A 14,438-nucleotide genomic window follows, 5' to 3' on the forward strand; every position below is an offset into this window, starting at 1 on the left:
GAGGTGTCACTGTATTGCTCAGGCTGGTCTCAAACTCCTGGGCTCAAGCGATCCTCCTGCCTCAGCCTTCCAAAGTGCTGGGATTATAGGCATGAGCTACCACACCTCGCTGAAAATATTAAAGAATGCCATGGAGCTGCAATCAGCAAAATCCAGATTTTGAGAAAAATCCTCAAAACATAAATTCAGTTTCCTGACTCAAAAAATTTGTAAGGCAAGGAAAAATAAATTAATTAAAATATACTTAAGAGACATACCAACCAATCAAAATGCATGGAGCTTACATCAATCCCAAAACAAGCAAAATGGCACATGCACAAACGGATATATATATATATATGACAACCAGGAAAATGTAAACACTAGACATTACAAAACTGTTAAGGAATTATTAAAATTTTTTAGACATAACAACAGTATTGAAATTTGGCTTAATAACAACAAAACGTTGGGAGGCCGAGGTGGGTAGATCACCTGAGGTTGGGAGTTCAAGACCAGCCTGACCAACATGGAGAAATCCTGTCTCTACTAAAAATACAAAAAAAATCCGCTTGGCATAGTGGCGCATCCCTGTAATCCCAGCTACTCGGGAGGCTGAGGCAGGAGAATCGCGAGACTCTGTCTCAAAAAAAAAAAAAAAATATATATATATATATATATATCCTATCTAATAGTTTCATGGTACTGATCTCAATCCCTTTAGGCCTAACCCAAACAAGAACTTACTTATAATACTGTTTCTGAAGGGCTGACATCTCCACCCTGAGAATCTGTTCCACTTTAGCAGGAAGGGATTTCTCCACATCTTTTTTGACTCTCCGGAGAAGGAAAGGCTCTAGCACCTTATGAAGACTCTGGTAGCCATTCTCTCTCCCTTTCCCATGGTCTTCTTCAAAATCTTCCCAAAATTCAAACCTAGGGAAGAAATAGTATAGTGTTATTTAGCCACATTGAGGAAAAGAAGAATGGGGGAAAAAAAACTGAAAAAAATGAATCTTTCCCATAAGGAAAGACAAAATTATCAATCACTAGAGCTCTTAAATAGAAAGGAAAACAAAAAGGGGAAAAGCAAAATGAAATCAACTGCATCAGTCTACACTGGATAATACCACGTTTCCAATTCTCAGACTGAATTCAGAGTTTATAAAATATTTCAGTCTATCATGTAACCAACATCATCTAGAACTACCCAGTAACTACTCAAAGCACACGCTCTCTGGTAGGATGGAAGGTCAGACACAGCCGGTGCCACTACTGCCAATGGACACAACCGCCTCAAGAGAGTCACCGTCATTTCTGAATTCATAAGTAGTCATTTCTTTTTTTTTTCTTTTTTTTTTTTTTTGAGAGAGTCTCGCTCTGTCACCCAGGCTGGAGTGCCTTGGCGCAATCTCGGCTCACTGCAACCTCCACCTCCCGCCTCAGCCTCCTGAGTAGCTGGGATTACAGGTGTTACCACCACGCCTGACTAATTTTTGTGTTTTTAGTAGAGACAGGGTTTCACCAGGTTGGCCAGGCTGGTTTCGAAATCCTGACCTCAAGTGGTCCGCCCGCCTCGGCCTCCCAAAGTGCTAGGATTACAGGTGTGAGCCACCATATCCAGCCATACGTTTTATCAGGTATTGTTAAGTGAAACAAAATCAGCCTTAGTAACACCTGGTATGGCCTAAAACATTCATCTACAGGAAAGCAGATAACATGATCTTTTGGGGTAGAGATTTAAAGTTGTCATTAAAGCCTACAGCCTGATAAACCTAAGGTAAACTGTATTTTCTCACACTGCTATGCTACTAAGCAAATACTCCAAGAACACAAAATAGGTGAGGAATTAAAACCGATAATTTAAAATGCACAATGAAAACTGAACTATCTCTGGCCGGGCTCAGTGGCTCACACCTGTAATTCCAGCTCTTTAGGAGGCTGAGGCACACGGATCACCTGAGGTCAGGAGTTCGAGACCAGCCTGGCCAACATGGTGAAACCCCATCTCTACTAAAAACACAAAAATTAGCTGGGCATGGTGGTGAGTGCCTGTAATCCCAGCTACTCGGGAGGCTGAAGCAGGAGAATCACTGGAACCAAGGAGACGAAGGTTGCAGTGAGCCAAGATCATGTCATTGCACTCCAGCCTGGGTGACAGTGAGACTGTCTCAAAAAAAAAAAAAAAAGAAAAGAAAAGAAAGAAAGAAAACCGAACTATCTCAATGCTGGAGATGATACCTCACACACTGAATGTGTGAAGTGACTGGAAATCAGTAGAAGTAGACATATCACTATATCAGGCTGTTTTCTGAATACCTGAGAGAATTTCAATAAGCTAATTTACCTAACACGTTATAATAAATTAAAACTTCACTAATCTAAAAAATTAAATGTAAAGTTTATTTCCAAGATTTACTTCCTCTCTGTTTTAGGCAACCAATATTTTCACCTGCCTACTGTACTCTTATTATATTAAGGGAGTTAATGAGACACTAGTTCTTGACCTACAAATACTGAGGAGACATAAGTATCATTTATTTGTTTATGAATTGTCTATGGCTGCTCTTCCTCTAAACAGAGAGATGAGTGGGTAACAATGATTGTATGGGCTATGAACCAAAAATATTTATCATCAGATTCTTAATTTTTTTGTTTGTTTGTTTGTTTGTTTTAGAAAGAGTCTCACTCTTGTTGCCCAGGCTGGAGTGCAGTGATGCGATCTCGGCTCACTGCAAGCTCCGCCTCCTGGGTTGACGCCATTCTCCTGCCTCAGCCTCCCAAGCAGCTGGGACTATAGGCGCCCGCCACCATGCCCGGCTAATTTTTTGTAATTTTAGTAGAGACAGGCTTTCACTGTGTTAGCCAGGATGGTCTCAATCTCCTGACCTCATGATCTGCCTGCCTCAGCCTCCCAAAGTGCTGGGATTACAGGTGTGAGCCACCGTGCCCGGCCTAATATCAGATTCTTTAGAAAAAATCTGCTGCCCTGAAAACAATGAATAATTTATAATATTAGATATAGAAAAGGTATAAGGTCATAGTGGAGATGTATAAAGACACCATGTTACATCTAAAGGTTCCTATTTTGGATATATTCCTGCTATCAACTTCTGTATTTAATATTTGTCTCTCATAGAACTAGAAAAAATTCTGATCTTTATAACTTTCCAGAACGTGGAATTTTAGAAAAATAGGTTACTTTAGTGAGGACCAACAAAGAAGGAAATTAAACCAAAGCAGTGAAAATGGTAAGCTAAAAGTCACACAGTAAATATGTAAAAGGAAAAGTGCAAAAAAAATTAAGAGATTGGCCTAGACCACAGAAACAAAAATTTAAAAAATCATCCCAACACTAAAACACACAATCTCTGAAATACATGCTATCAAACTGAATTGTTTTGTGGGGTAAGTCTGAAGCATATATTTGCATATGATGGTCTTTATAAGCCGAATTTTTCAATCTTGTCATATCTTTTTCTACCCTTAATACCAAGTTCCATGCTTTGCAAACAGTATGTACAAAACAAAGCTACTGATTGATAAGTATTCACAATATGGTTAGTCATCATGTACTCCCTGTCAGAGCCACCCTGCATGAAAGGCACTTAGACTCTATACTAAGGAAACAGAATTTCAGTTGGTTAAAAAGAGGACTAACTTTTGGATTTTGAAACAAAAGCCTGTAACATTTGAGTGGGGAAGTTCAAAAGCTATTTGACTAAACCTAATTCTCTCTTTTATAATAGTTTTTCTTCAGTGGATCCTTTCTTCAAAAGCTCTGTAGAGTCCTAAGGTACCTCAGGAACTTCTGCTAAGGATGAGGCAAAATACTTCACAAGACTATACTTACCCACACAGCAAGCTCAGGCAGAAATAAGGGCAAATCTGAACTACTTAACTAACAGGTTTTCTTTTTATATACACACCTTTGTGAACAATTTTTAAACTTTTTTTGAAAATGACAATGCTTTAAATACAAAATTTTCAAAGAAAAGAAGATCTCTTTCACAGAAAAAAACTTGCATCTCTAACTCTAACCTATCATTCCATAATTGATTCAACTGGCCAAAGGAAAATTTTGGAAGAGACTCCCTGAATGATAAAGTAATTGAAAAGTTCCTCTCTCCAATTACGAAAGAAGGATATATGACATTTTTCCCAACATAGCCCATGCTGAGTGGAATGCCACAGCTGCTTAACGGCAGGAAAAAGCTAATTATGACCACTTAGGAGCCAAAATCCCTACCATCCACTTCAGCAGTTAGGTACACAAAAGCAAATCATGGCTAAGTATTCACTGGTAGAAACTACATACCACAATTCTTTTTCTATAAAAACAAACACAGATGTTCCCACTGTGTCTCATAACTCTTACTATGTAGGGTGACTTTACTTCGTCTCAATGGTTTTATGAAGGATGTATTTTTTTCTCTTAGAATTTGAAGTTCAGAGGACACTGGTCTTGGTCAGAGAAGACTTGATATTGATCTTGGTCTATCTACTTATTGACCATGTGATACGGGACACCTTTTAATCATCTAAGCCAGCATATTCTTATTTGCAATATGAAAATAAACGAAGCCCTTCAGACTCAAAAAAAAAAAGCAATACCCAACAGCAACCTGAAAACACAGGAACAAATGAAGATCACTGAAAATGATCAAATATATGGGTACATGTGAAAGATAGTATACATATATTTTTCTCTTTTCTATATGTCCTTAAAAGACAAACCTGTTTAAAGCAATAATTATATGCTTGTATTCTTGGATTTATAACATAAGGAGGTGAAAATGGAGCTACAGTGGGGTAAAGTTGCCCTATTTCACCAGAATTGAGTCAGTATTAACCTGAAGAAGACTGACACATACAATAATCCCTAGAGCAACCAATTAAAATTTTTTAATAGCAAAAAATTAACAGGAGTTAAAATGACACACTGAAAAGTACTTGCTGAAACAGGAAGGCAATAAAGGAGAAAGTGGAACAAAAAAGATGTAAGACATATGGAAAACAAATAGTAAAATAGCAGAAATCCGACCATATTATTCATTCTGTTAAATGTGAATGAACTAAATATTCCAATCAAAAGGCAAGGATTATTGGCCTGGATAAAAAAGGCACATCCAAGTACCAGTTGTCTATAAGACACATTTTAGACTTACAGAAAGAAATAGGTTGAAAGTAAAACGATGGAAAACAGTATATCATGGACACAAGAATGAGAAGAGACCTAAGGAGCTATAATAAAATCACACAAAATGGATTTACAAAACAATAAATATCATTAGAGGTCAAATGGGACATTCTGGTATTGCCTAGAAAAAGGTCAATAGTTATGAATGGATACATACCTAACAGAACCCCAAAATATATGAAGCAAAAAATGACAACTCGAAGCCAAAAACTCAACTACAGTTAAAAATCAAAATATTTCATTCTCAATTCAAAGTACAACTAAACTGGCAGTCAGAAAAGATAACAAAAGTCTTGAACACCACCATTAACCACAATGAATGGACATTTACAAAACACTAACCAAACAAAGATAGAATACAGATTATTCTTTATAAGCATTTATGGGACAGTCTCCAGGAAAGAAAGCATACTATGACTATTTAGTAAGTCATAATAAATTCATTTAAAGCATGTTCTCCAAGACAAAACTGAATTACAAGCCATTTGGAAAATCTCTAAATATATGGAAATTAAACACCATCCTTCTGAAAAACCCATGCTTCAAAGAATAAATCACAGAGAATTTAGAAAATAGATGAAATCAAATGAAAACAAAAACACACAATTATCAATATTTATGGGATGTAGCTAAAGCAGTACATAGGAGTAAACATACCTTTAAACAACTAGAAAAGAAAAAAGTTTTACATCAATAATCTAAACTGTATCTTAAGAGAAAAAGAAAAAATTAAATGAAAAGCAAACAAAGGACAGAAACCTTTGAGAGAGGAAATAAATAGAAAAACAGAGGGGCCGGGCACGGGGACTCATGCCTGTAATCCCAGCACTTTGGGAGGCCAAGGCAGGCAAATCACAAGGTCAGGAGTTCGAGACCAGCCTGGCCAACATGGTGAAACCTCGTCTCTACTAAAAATACAAAAATCAGCCGGGTGTGGTGGCAGCCGCCTATAATCCCAGCTGCTCAGGAGGCTGAGGCAGGAGAATTGCTTGAAACTGGAAGGCAGAGGCTGAGTGAGCCAAGATTGTACCGTGCACTCCAGCCTGGGCAACAAGTGCAAAACTCTTGTCTCAAAAGAAAAAAAAAAAACAGAGATAGAAACCAATGATGTCAAAAGTTGGTTCTTTGAAAACATCAAAATTGATAAGCCCTTAGCTAGAGCTGACCAAGAAAAAGAGCAAAGGATACAAATTACCATAATCAAAAAATTAACTTTAATCACTATTGATTCTTAAAAGAATCTACCAGGCACAGTGGTTCATGCTTATTATCTCAGCATTTTAGGAGACAGAGGCGGGAGGATCACTCGAGCCCAGAAGTTCGAGATCAGCCTGGACAACTCAGCAAGACCCCATCTCTACAAATCATAAAAAATAAATTTTAAAAATTAGCTGGGCATTGTGGTGCACACCTGTAGTCCCAGCTACTTAGGAGGCTGAAGTGGGAGGATCCCTTGAGCCCAAGAGTTCATGGTTACAGTGAACTATGATCATACCACTGCACTCAGCCTGGGTGACAGAGAAAGACCATGTCTCTTAAAAAAGAAAACTAAAATTAAAAGGCTAAGAGAATACTATATAACTTTATGCCAACATATTAGGACAAGTTAGACAAAACAGACTAACTCCTAGAAAGACACAAATTAACAAAAATAAGTCAAGAAGAAATAGAAAACTTAAGTGAACCTGTAACTGGAAACCAGGTTAGTCATTAAAAATTTTCCCACAAAGTGAAGATTGACATGGCTACACTGGTGAATTCTACTAAATATTTAAAGAAGAAGTAACACGAAACTTACACAAACTCCTTCAGAAAACAGAAAGGAAACACTCTCCAATTCACTTTATGATCCCAAAACCAAAGCAACGTAAACATCAAAACAAAACAAAAAGCTACAGACTAAAATTCTAATTAAAATCAAAAACACAGATGCGGCCAGGAACAGTGGCTCACGCCTGTAATCCTAGCACGTTAGGCAGCGGAGACAGGCAGATCACTTAAGCCCAGGAGTTGGAGACCAACCTGGCCGACATGGCAAAACTCCACCATCTCTACTAAAAGTACAAAAATTAGCCGGGCATGGTGGTGCATGCTTGTAATCCCTGCTACCTGGAAGGCTGAGGCATGAGAACTGCTTGAACCTGGGAGGTGGAGGTTGCAGTGAGCCGAGATCATGCCATTACACACTAGCCTGGGTGACACAGGGAAACTCTGTCTCAAAAAACACCAAACAGATGCAAAAATCTTTAACAAAATATTAACCAAGTGAATCTAGCAATGCATAAAAACTATTAAACATTGTTAACAAGTCAGATTTACGCTAGGAAAACAAAAGTTGGCCTAATGTCTAAAAAGCAATTAAGGTAATATACTATATTGTTAAAGGACAAAACCACATAGTCATCTCAACAGACACAGAAAAAAAGCATTTAACAAAACCTAATATCCATTCTTTATTAAAACCTCACAAACTAGGAAGAGAAGAAAACCTCCTCAACCCAATAAAGGGTATCTACGAAAAAAAATCTATAGCCAACATCCTGCACCCACCAATTCTATTTAAGATGGAGGTTCCTGCCAATACAATAAGGCAAGAAGAAGAAATAAAAAGCATCCACATTAGAAAAGAAACCTTTAGGTACAGAAAACATAATCCTGTCTATAGAAAAATACTAAGAAATACAGAACAATATAAACACACAGACAGACACACACAGTAGAAACAGTAAGTTTATCAAGTTTGCAGGATGTAAGATCAATATACAAAACTCAATTATAGTTCTATAATAGGTTATTTTTTTAATTCCACTCAAAATATAGTCAGAATTAAAATAATATTTTAAATGTATAAGATTTCTAAACTGAAACCACTGTATACTGAGAAAAATTATAGAAGATCTACATAAATGGAGAAAACTTTCCATGATTATGGTTTAGAAGACTCAATATTAACAATTTTGCTTTAATTGATATATGATTCGACACAATTTCTATATTTTTCTTGCAGAAATTAACAACCTGATCCTAAAATGCATATGGAAGTGCCAAGAACTCTAGAGTAACCAAAACAATTCTGAAAAAGAAGAAAATGGAACTTGTACTTCTCCATTTTCAAAAAGCAGTCTAGGCCGGGTGCAGTGGCTCAAGCCTATAATCGCAGCACTTTGGGAGGCCAAAGAGGGTGGATCACTTGAAGTCAGGAGTTCAAGACCAGCCTGGCCAACACGGTAAAACCCCATTTCTACTAAAACACAAAAAATTAGTTGAGCATGGTGGTGCATGCCTGTAATCCCAGCTACTTGGGAGGCTGAGGCAGGAGAATCGCTTGAGCCTGGGAGGCAGACATTGCAGTGAGCTGAGACTGCACCACTCCACTTCCAGCCTGGGTGACAGAGCAAGGCTCCGTCTCAAAAAAACTAAAAAATAAAAAAGCAGTTGAAAGTTACATTAATCAAGACAGTGTGACATTGGCAGAAGGACAGAAATATGTATTAATAAAACAGAACTGACAGTCCAGAAACAAAGCATGACATTTATGGTGTCAACTGAGTTTCAACAAAGGTGTCAAGTCAATTCAATGGAGAACAGACATTCTTTTCAACAAGTGATACTAGAACAATTTCCCAAATTCTACTGCAAAAAAAATGAACTAAGGCACTCACAGTTCACACTATAAACAAAATGTACTCTGACCTAATATAAAAGCTAAAACTTCCAGAAGGAAATAAAGAAGCAAGTCTTTGTGTCCACAGGCTAGGCAAATCTGTCTCAGATATGATATCTAAAGCACAATCCATACAAAGAAATCCATAAATTAAACTTCATCAAAATCAGTAACTTTTTCTCTTTGAAAGACAACATTTAAAAAGTGAAAAAAAAGCCACAGATCGGGATAAAATATGTTCAAATTATATACAGATGCTCCTCAACTTACAACAGGGTTATGACCTGAAAAACCCATCATAAGTTGAAAATAGTATTAAATCAAAAATGCATTTAATACACTTAACCTACCAAACATCACAGCTTAGCCTACCCTAAATGTGTTCAGAACGCTTATCATTAGACTCTTGAGCAAAATCACCTAACACAAAGCCAATTTTATAATAAAGAGTTGAATATCTCACATAATTTATTGAATATTACACTGAAAATGAAAAACAGAATGCTTGTGTTTATTCAAAGTATACTTTCTACTGAAAGTGTATTGCTTTCATATCACTGAAAAATCAAAAAATTTTACATCAAACTATAGAAAGTTGGGGACTGTACTGACAAAGCACTTGTATTTAGAGTATTTTTTTTTATTTTAATTTTTATTTTTTTTGAGATGGAGTCTCACTCTGTCGCCCAGGCTGGAGAGCAGTGGCCAGATCTCAGCTCACTGCAAGCTCCGCCTCCCGGGTTTACGCCATTCTCCTGCCTCAGCCTCCTGAGTACCTGGGACTACAGGCGCCCGCCACCTCGCCCGGCTAGTTTTTTTTTTTGGTATCTTTTAGTAGAGACGGGGTTTCACCATGTTAGCCAGTATGGTCTCGATCTCCTGACCCCGTGATCCGCCCGTCTCGGCCTCCCAAAGTGCTGGGATTACAGGCTTGAGCCACCGTGCCCGGCCTAGAATTTTTTTTAAAGAAATAAAAAACCTCTTCAACTCATAAGACAAACAATCCAATTTTTTTAACCCATTTATGAGAGGTTGCAATTTTTTGAATTTTTGCAATCAGACCTTGGCAATGACCTTGAGCAGTAGGATATAAATAATTCCCACATGCTTAGAGTTCCAATGACGGAACAGGAGGCATGAGTTAAATGCCAAAACATTTGAATAGAAATTGCACCAAAGACATACAAATGGCTAATGAACACCTGAAAAGACGTTCAACATCATTAGCCATTAGGGAAATGCAAGTCAAAACCACAATGACACACATTCGCCAGAATGGCTAGAATCAAAAAGACTGACAATGTACCAAGTCCTGGTGATGACGTAGGGAAACTAGAACCTTCAAACGTTTCTGGAAGGACTGAACAATGGTAGTCACTTAAGAAAACAGCGTGGTAGTTTCTAAAATGTTAAATATAAACTTTCCAAATAATCCAGCAATTCTACTCCTAAGTCTCTAAGCAAGAGAAAGAAAAACATACGTCCACGCAAAGATATAACAACCCCAAAACAAAGCAATCCAAATGTCCATAACTGGACATTTTAACTGGATGCAATGAAATATTATTACCCAATAAAAGAGAACAACTACTGACAGACTCTGACATGAATGAATCTCAAAAAAAATATGCTAAGTGAAGGAAGCCAGAAACAAAAGCCTACATATTAGGATTCCACTTATGTAAAACTTGTAAAAAAGGGAACTCTCTAGAGACAAAAGCTGATTATTGGTTGCCTAAGGCTATATGTGGAAGCAGAGGTTAACTGCAAACAAGCAATGGGGAACTTTCTGGGATGAGGAAAATGTTCTAAAACTGGGCAATGATGATGGTTGCAAACTATAAATTTATTAAACAAATTTAAATTTAAAACTTAAAAAATAAAAGTAAAAACTATATTAACTGAATTATATTATCTATATACAACTATACAGATTGTATATAGATAATTATATTATCTATATACAACTATATTAACTGAATTGTTTACTGTACACCAGGTGCTATTCTAGGCAATGCAAACCAGCAATGAATCAAGCAAACAAAATCCCTGTGATTTTCATGCATAATTTAATGACATGAGATGAATGAGAACATAAATTTAAAAAGATATGCTATATAGAAACTAAAACAGGTTAGGGATAAGATGTCTAAAGGGCTACTTTAGGTTAGGCAGTCTGCAAAGATTTCTGAAAGGAGGTGGTCGTACAAGATGAGCTGAAGCATTAAGGTGGCTGGCCATGTGAAGATAAGAAGAAATAACATTCCAGTCAAGAAGGAATACTAATGGCTTGGCATGTTTAAAGGAGAGAAAGATGGCCAGAATGGCTGAAGCATAATGAGTGATGGAGAAAGTGGATGAGAGGAATCAGATTATTGTCAAGGGGCCAGACTGAGTGGGGTCCTCCAAATTAACGAATATAGATGTTATTCTAAGTATCACTGAATACCACTGGATAATTTTAAGTTTTATGAGATGTGTACATCATCTCTCCCATAAAAATCTTTTCAATAAAGACATTCCACAGTTCTTTAATAATACGTAAATAAGATGTAAAGTTGATGTTTCGGCTATCAGATATTTGAGTGTAACCTACTTTTCAGTGCTTGTGTACCTTGTATATTTCATTTTACTTATATTGATTATCTTATACCAACAGTGAAAAGGTCTGATGTCATCTATTTAACAGTTATTTCCCAACTGCATTAACTAATTCAGTCTTTCGGCAGACAATACTGCTTTCCTCCTTAACAGGCTAATTTCTGTGCCTTCTTTCACTGATTATGAAACATTTTACTACTGCCATCCCTGCCTCCATTTGATGCTTTGCTTTCCCCAAACCATGCCATCTGTTTTCCCTAAGGTCTACTAAGAAAGTTAAAAAGCATTGGCATTTCAGACATTCTAGCATCTTTTGAAATACACAGGAAGGAGCTTACTTCTCCGGCATAATAAAGTGCAGCAAGGACCAGAGCTCTTTGAGGGAATTCTGAAGAGGGGTCCCCGTAATCAGGAGCCTATGGTTGGACTTGAAATCAATCAGAGTTTTATACAATAAAGAGTCATCATTCTTCAACCGATGGGCTTCATCCACTCCCAGAAAGGCCCAGTTAATACTGCCCAGCACAGTCTAAAGTAAAAACAAAACAGAACGAGCCACCAGGTCAGAAGGGAACCCAAAAGTGCTTTCAAGTGTTAATTATCTCTGTATAAATACCATTACAAAGGTATAGACAGACACATTTATTCTTCACTGACAATATATACTAGGACTCTTCTGTTTATTCTGTTAGTTGCCAGATTGGTAACTATTCAAACGAGAGTATCATCATCTAAAAGGTATAGGTGGGCCTCTTATACCAGCTATTACTGCATGCCCCACAGCAAGAACACAAAAACTGCTATGCTGGGCAAAAATTAAACAAAAACAAAAACCACATGATTCTGTATTCTCCCCTTAATTACGGTCCTTCTCCTGCCTATTCTCCACCCCAACCCTGAAGCACACAAACACCAAGAGCCACCAAACTGAATTTGTTTGCACTTAATACCAATGGGATCTACCTACCACATATATTTCTTAGCAGAAAGGCGATATTTAAAGAGCTTCTTATTTCTGTCCTCCTCACAAAGACCATTCACGTCATCTTTTCTGGAGAAATGCCTTAACAATGATACAATAGGAAATGCCTAAGATGACATTCAAGGCAAATACCTGAGGTGGCATCCAATGACTGACAATAATCTCAGGTAATTTATTGACCTCAATACCCTTTCATTCTGTTTAATTCAATTGGACTTGGTGACCTAAGGTCCCCTCATTTATAGGGTTCTGTTTTCTATTTATAATCTTAATATCCTTTGAGTAATTTTTCTGGTTGTTCATTTGCTTACTTTTTGAAATAAGAGAAAAGTAACATGGCAAGTAGGAGGTACAGACCCTACCCACTGTTTTTTATTTTTAACTTTCATGTATTTATTTATTTTTAACATGCTCCACAGAAAAGTAACAGACCCTAACATCTGGACAAGTCACAGTGGAAAAGATTTAGCCTTGTAGATATTAATTACACACCTTATCTTTTAAGAGGATCTCATATGTTGTTATAAGTGCGTTGAACTTCAATCTTTTGGTTTGGGAATGAATCCATTCATATTCCCTTATCTATAAGAAAAAAACATAATTAAGACATAATTTCTGCTTCTACCTTTCTATATCACGTAAGTGTTGTGATCGATGTAATAGAAACATGCCAAATAAAAAATAAATCGGAATAGAATTTAATGAATATCTCATACACTCTAAAATGACCTAAGCAACCAAACTATAAAGCAGAAGAGTTAGAATTCAAACACTGACCACTGAACAGCAAAAGCTTTATTGCCAGAATCAGAAGAAACTGGCCCCCAGAAACACATCTAATGAAGAAAATGCACCTCATCAGCTACTAAACCCTGGTGATTTGAACTCAACAAGGGATCTCCCATATCCTTAGAAATTTCTTTTAAAATGCAATTTATTTACTTTTTGAATAGGAAAATACATACATTAACAAGTAAAACAAATTCCAACCTTTGGAATTTCATCAACCATAGACCAAAGAGATGTGTCCAAGAAAAAGGGAGGCTTATAAGACCAAAATATAATACAATACGTATAATAACGTCAATGTAAAAGAACACAAAGATGAGCACATTCACACTGAAGTATAATTGGACACTTAGCAAGCACGAAGACTCATGACAAAGCTCTTGCAGTTTGGCTGTCAAGTTAGGAACTGGAGAACAAGACAGTAAGTGCCTGCAGGTGATCACCACCGAGTGGGGTTAAAAAGAACAAAGAAAAGGAGAACTGGAGATAGCAAAAACTTCTGTGACTACAATTTTTTACAGTTCATTTCCTTTGTTTGCAATCATTTTTGGAATATAGTGCTTTAAGCTATTTTGTAAACCTATGAATTTCTCTTTTTTCTTCTTTAATGGTTAACAAATGATTTAACAAGCTAAAACTATATTCTTAGAAACTCAAAATTAGGCCAATGAAATCAGCCAGCGTTTAAGTTACACAATTTTAATGAAACTATTTACTAAAAATAAATTTGAATTTGCATGAAAATATACGATTACAACATGCAACTCAAATGTTTAAACCTTGCTGATGGCTTGTTCTTATTACAAGCAATTTTCCAGAAATAGTTTATATACAGTGATGAAAGAGGAAAGCTCTGGACTAGATAGATACACCTGTGTCCTAATCCCAGCTCTGCCACATTCTTGCTTGCTAGGGCACGTGTTAAGATACTCTGAGTCAATTCTTCATCAGTAGTAGGAAAGAATGCCATCAACTTTGAAGACTATCATGAAGATTACAGGTATTATACATAAGGCACCCAGCGCAACATCTAGCACACAGCAGGTGCTTTTAAAAAAAAGTTACTATAAAGAAAAGATCTGCTAAACAAAGATAAACTTAAGTCACTGTGTTCTAAATTCATGATGCCCAAATAAAGTTTGGTAACCTATTAAAATAATTCTTATTTCTAGAGCCCTAAAATAGCTTATTTTCCTTTACTTTTACTCCTTTTTTGTAAGTTA

At 36.7% G+C, this 14,438-nt stretch overlaps 1 protein-coding gene across 9 annotated transcripts in view; it reads right to left on the reverse strand.

Moving 5' to 3' along the window:
- The window catches only part of CHD2 (chromodomain helicase DNA binding protein 2), a 146,456-nt gene that overhangs the window by 60,188 nt on the left and 71,830 nt on the right, over positions 1–14,438 (reverse strand). For all 9 annotated transcript variants that reach the window (XM_031668313.1, XM_031668320.1, XM_031668317.1 and 6 more), the window contains 3 exons: positions 12,919–13,008; positions 11,783–11,973; positions 727–915 (listed from right to left, as the gene is read on the reverse strand). In XM_031668313.1, coding sequence (XP_031524173.1) covers positions 727–915; positions 11,783–11,973; positions 12,919–13,008 — 470 coding nt within the window. The remainder of the gene's footprint in view (positions 1–726; positions 916–11,782; positions 11,974–12,918; positions 13,009–14,438) is intronic.

Source organism: Papio anubis, chromosome 7 (genome assembly GCF_008728515.1).
Source record: "Papio anubis isolate 15944 chromosome 7, Panubis1.0, whole genome shotgun sequence".
In the NCBI taxonomy this organism is placed as follows: Eukaryota; Metazoa; Chordata; class Mammalia; order Primates; family Cercopithecidae; genus Papio; species Papio anubis.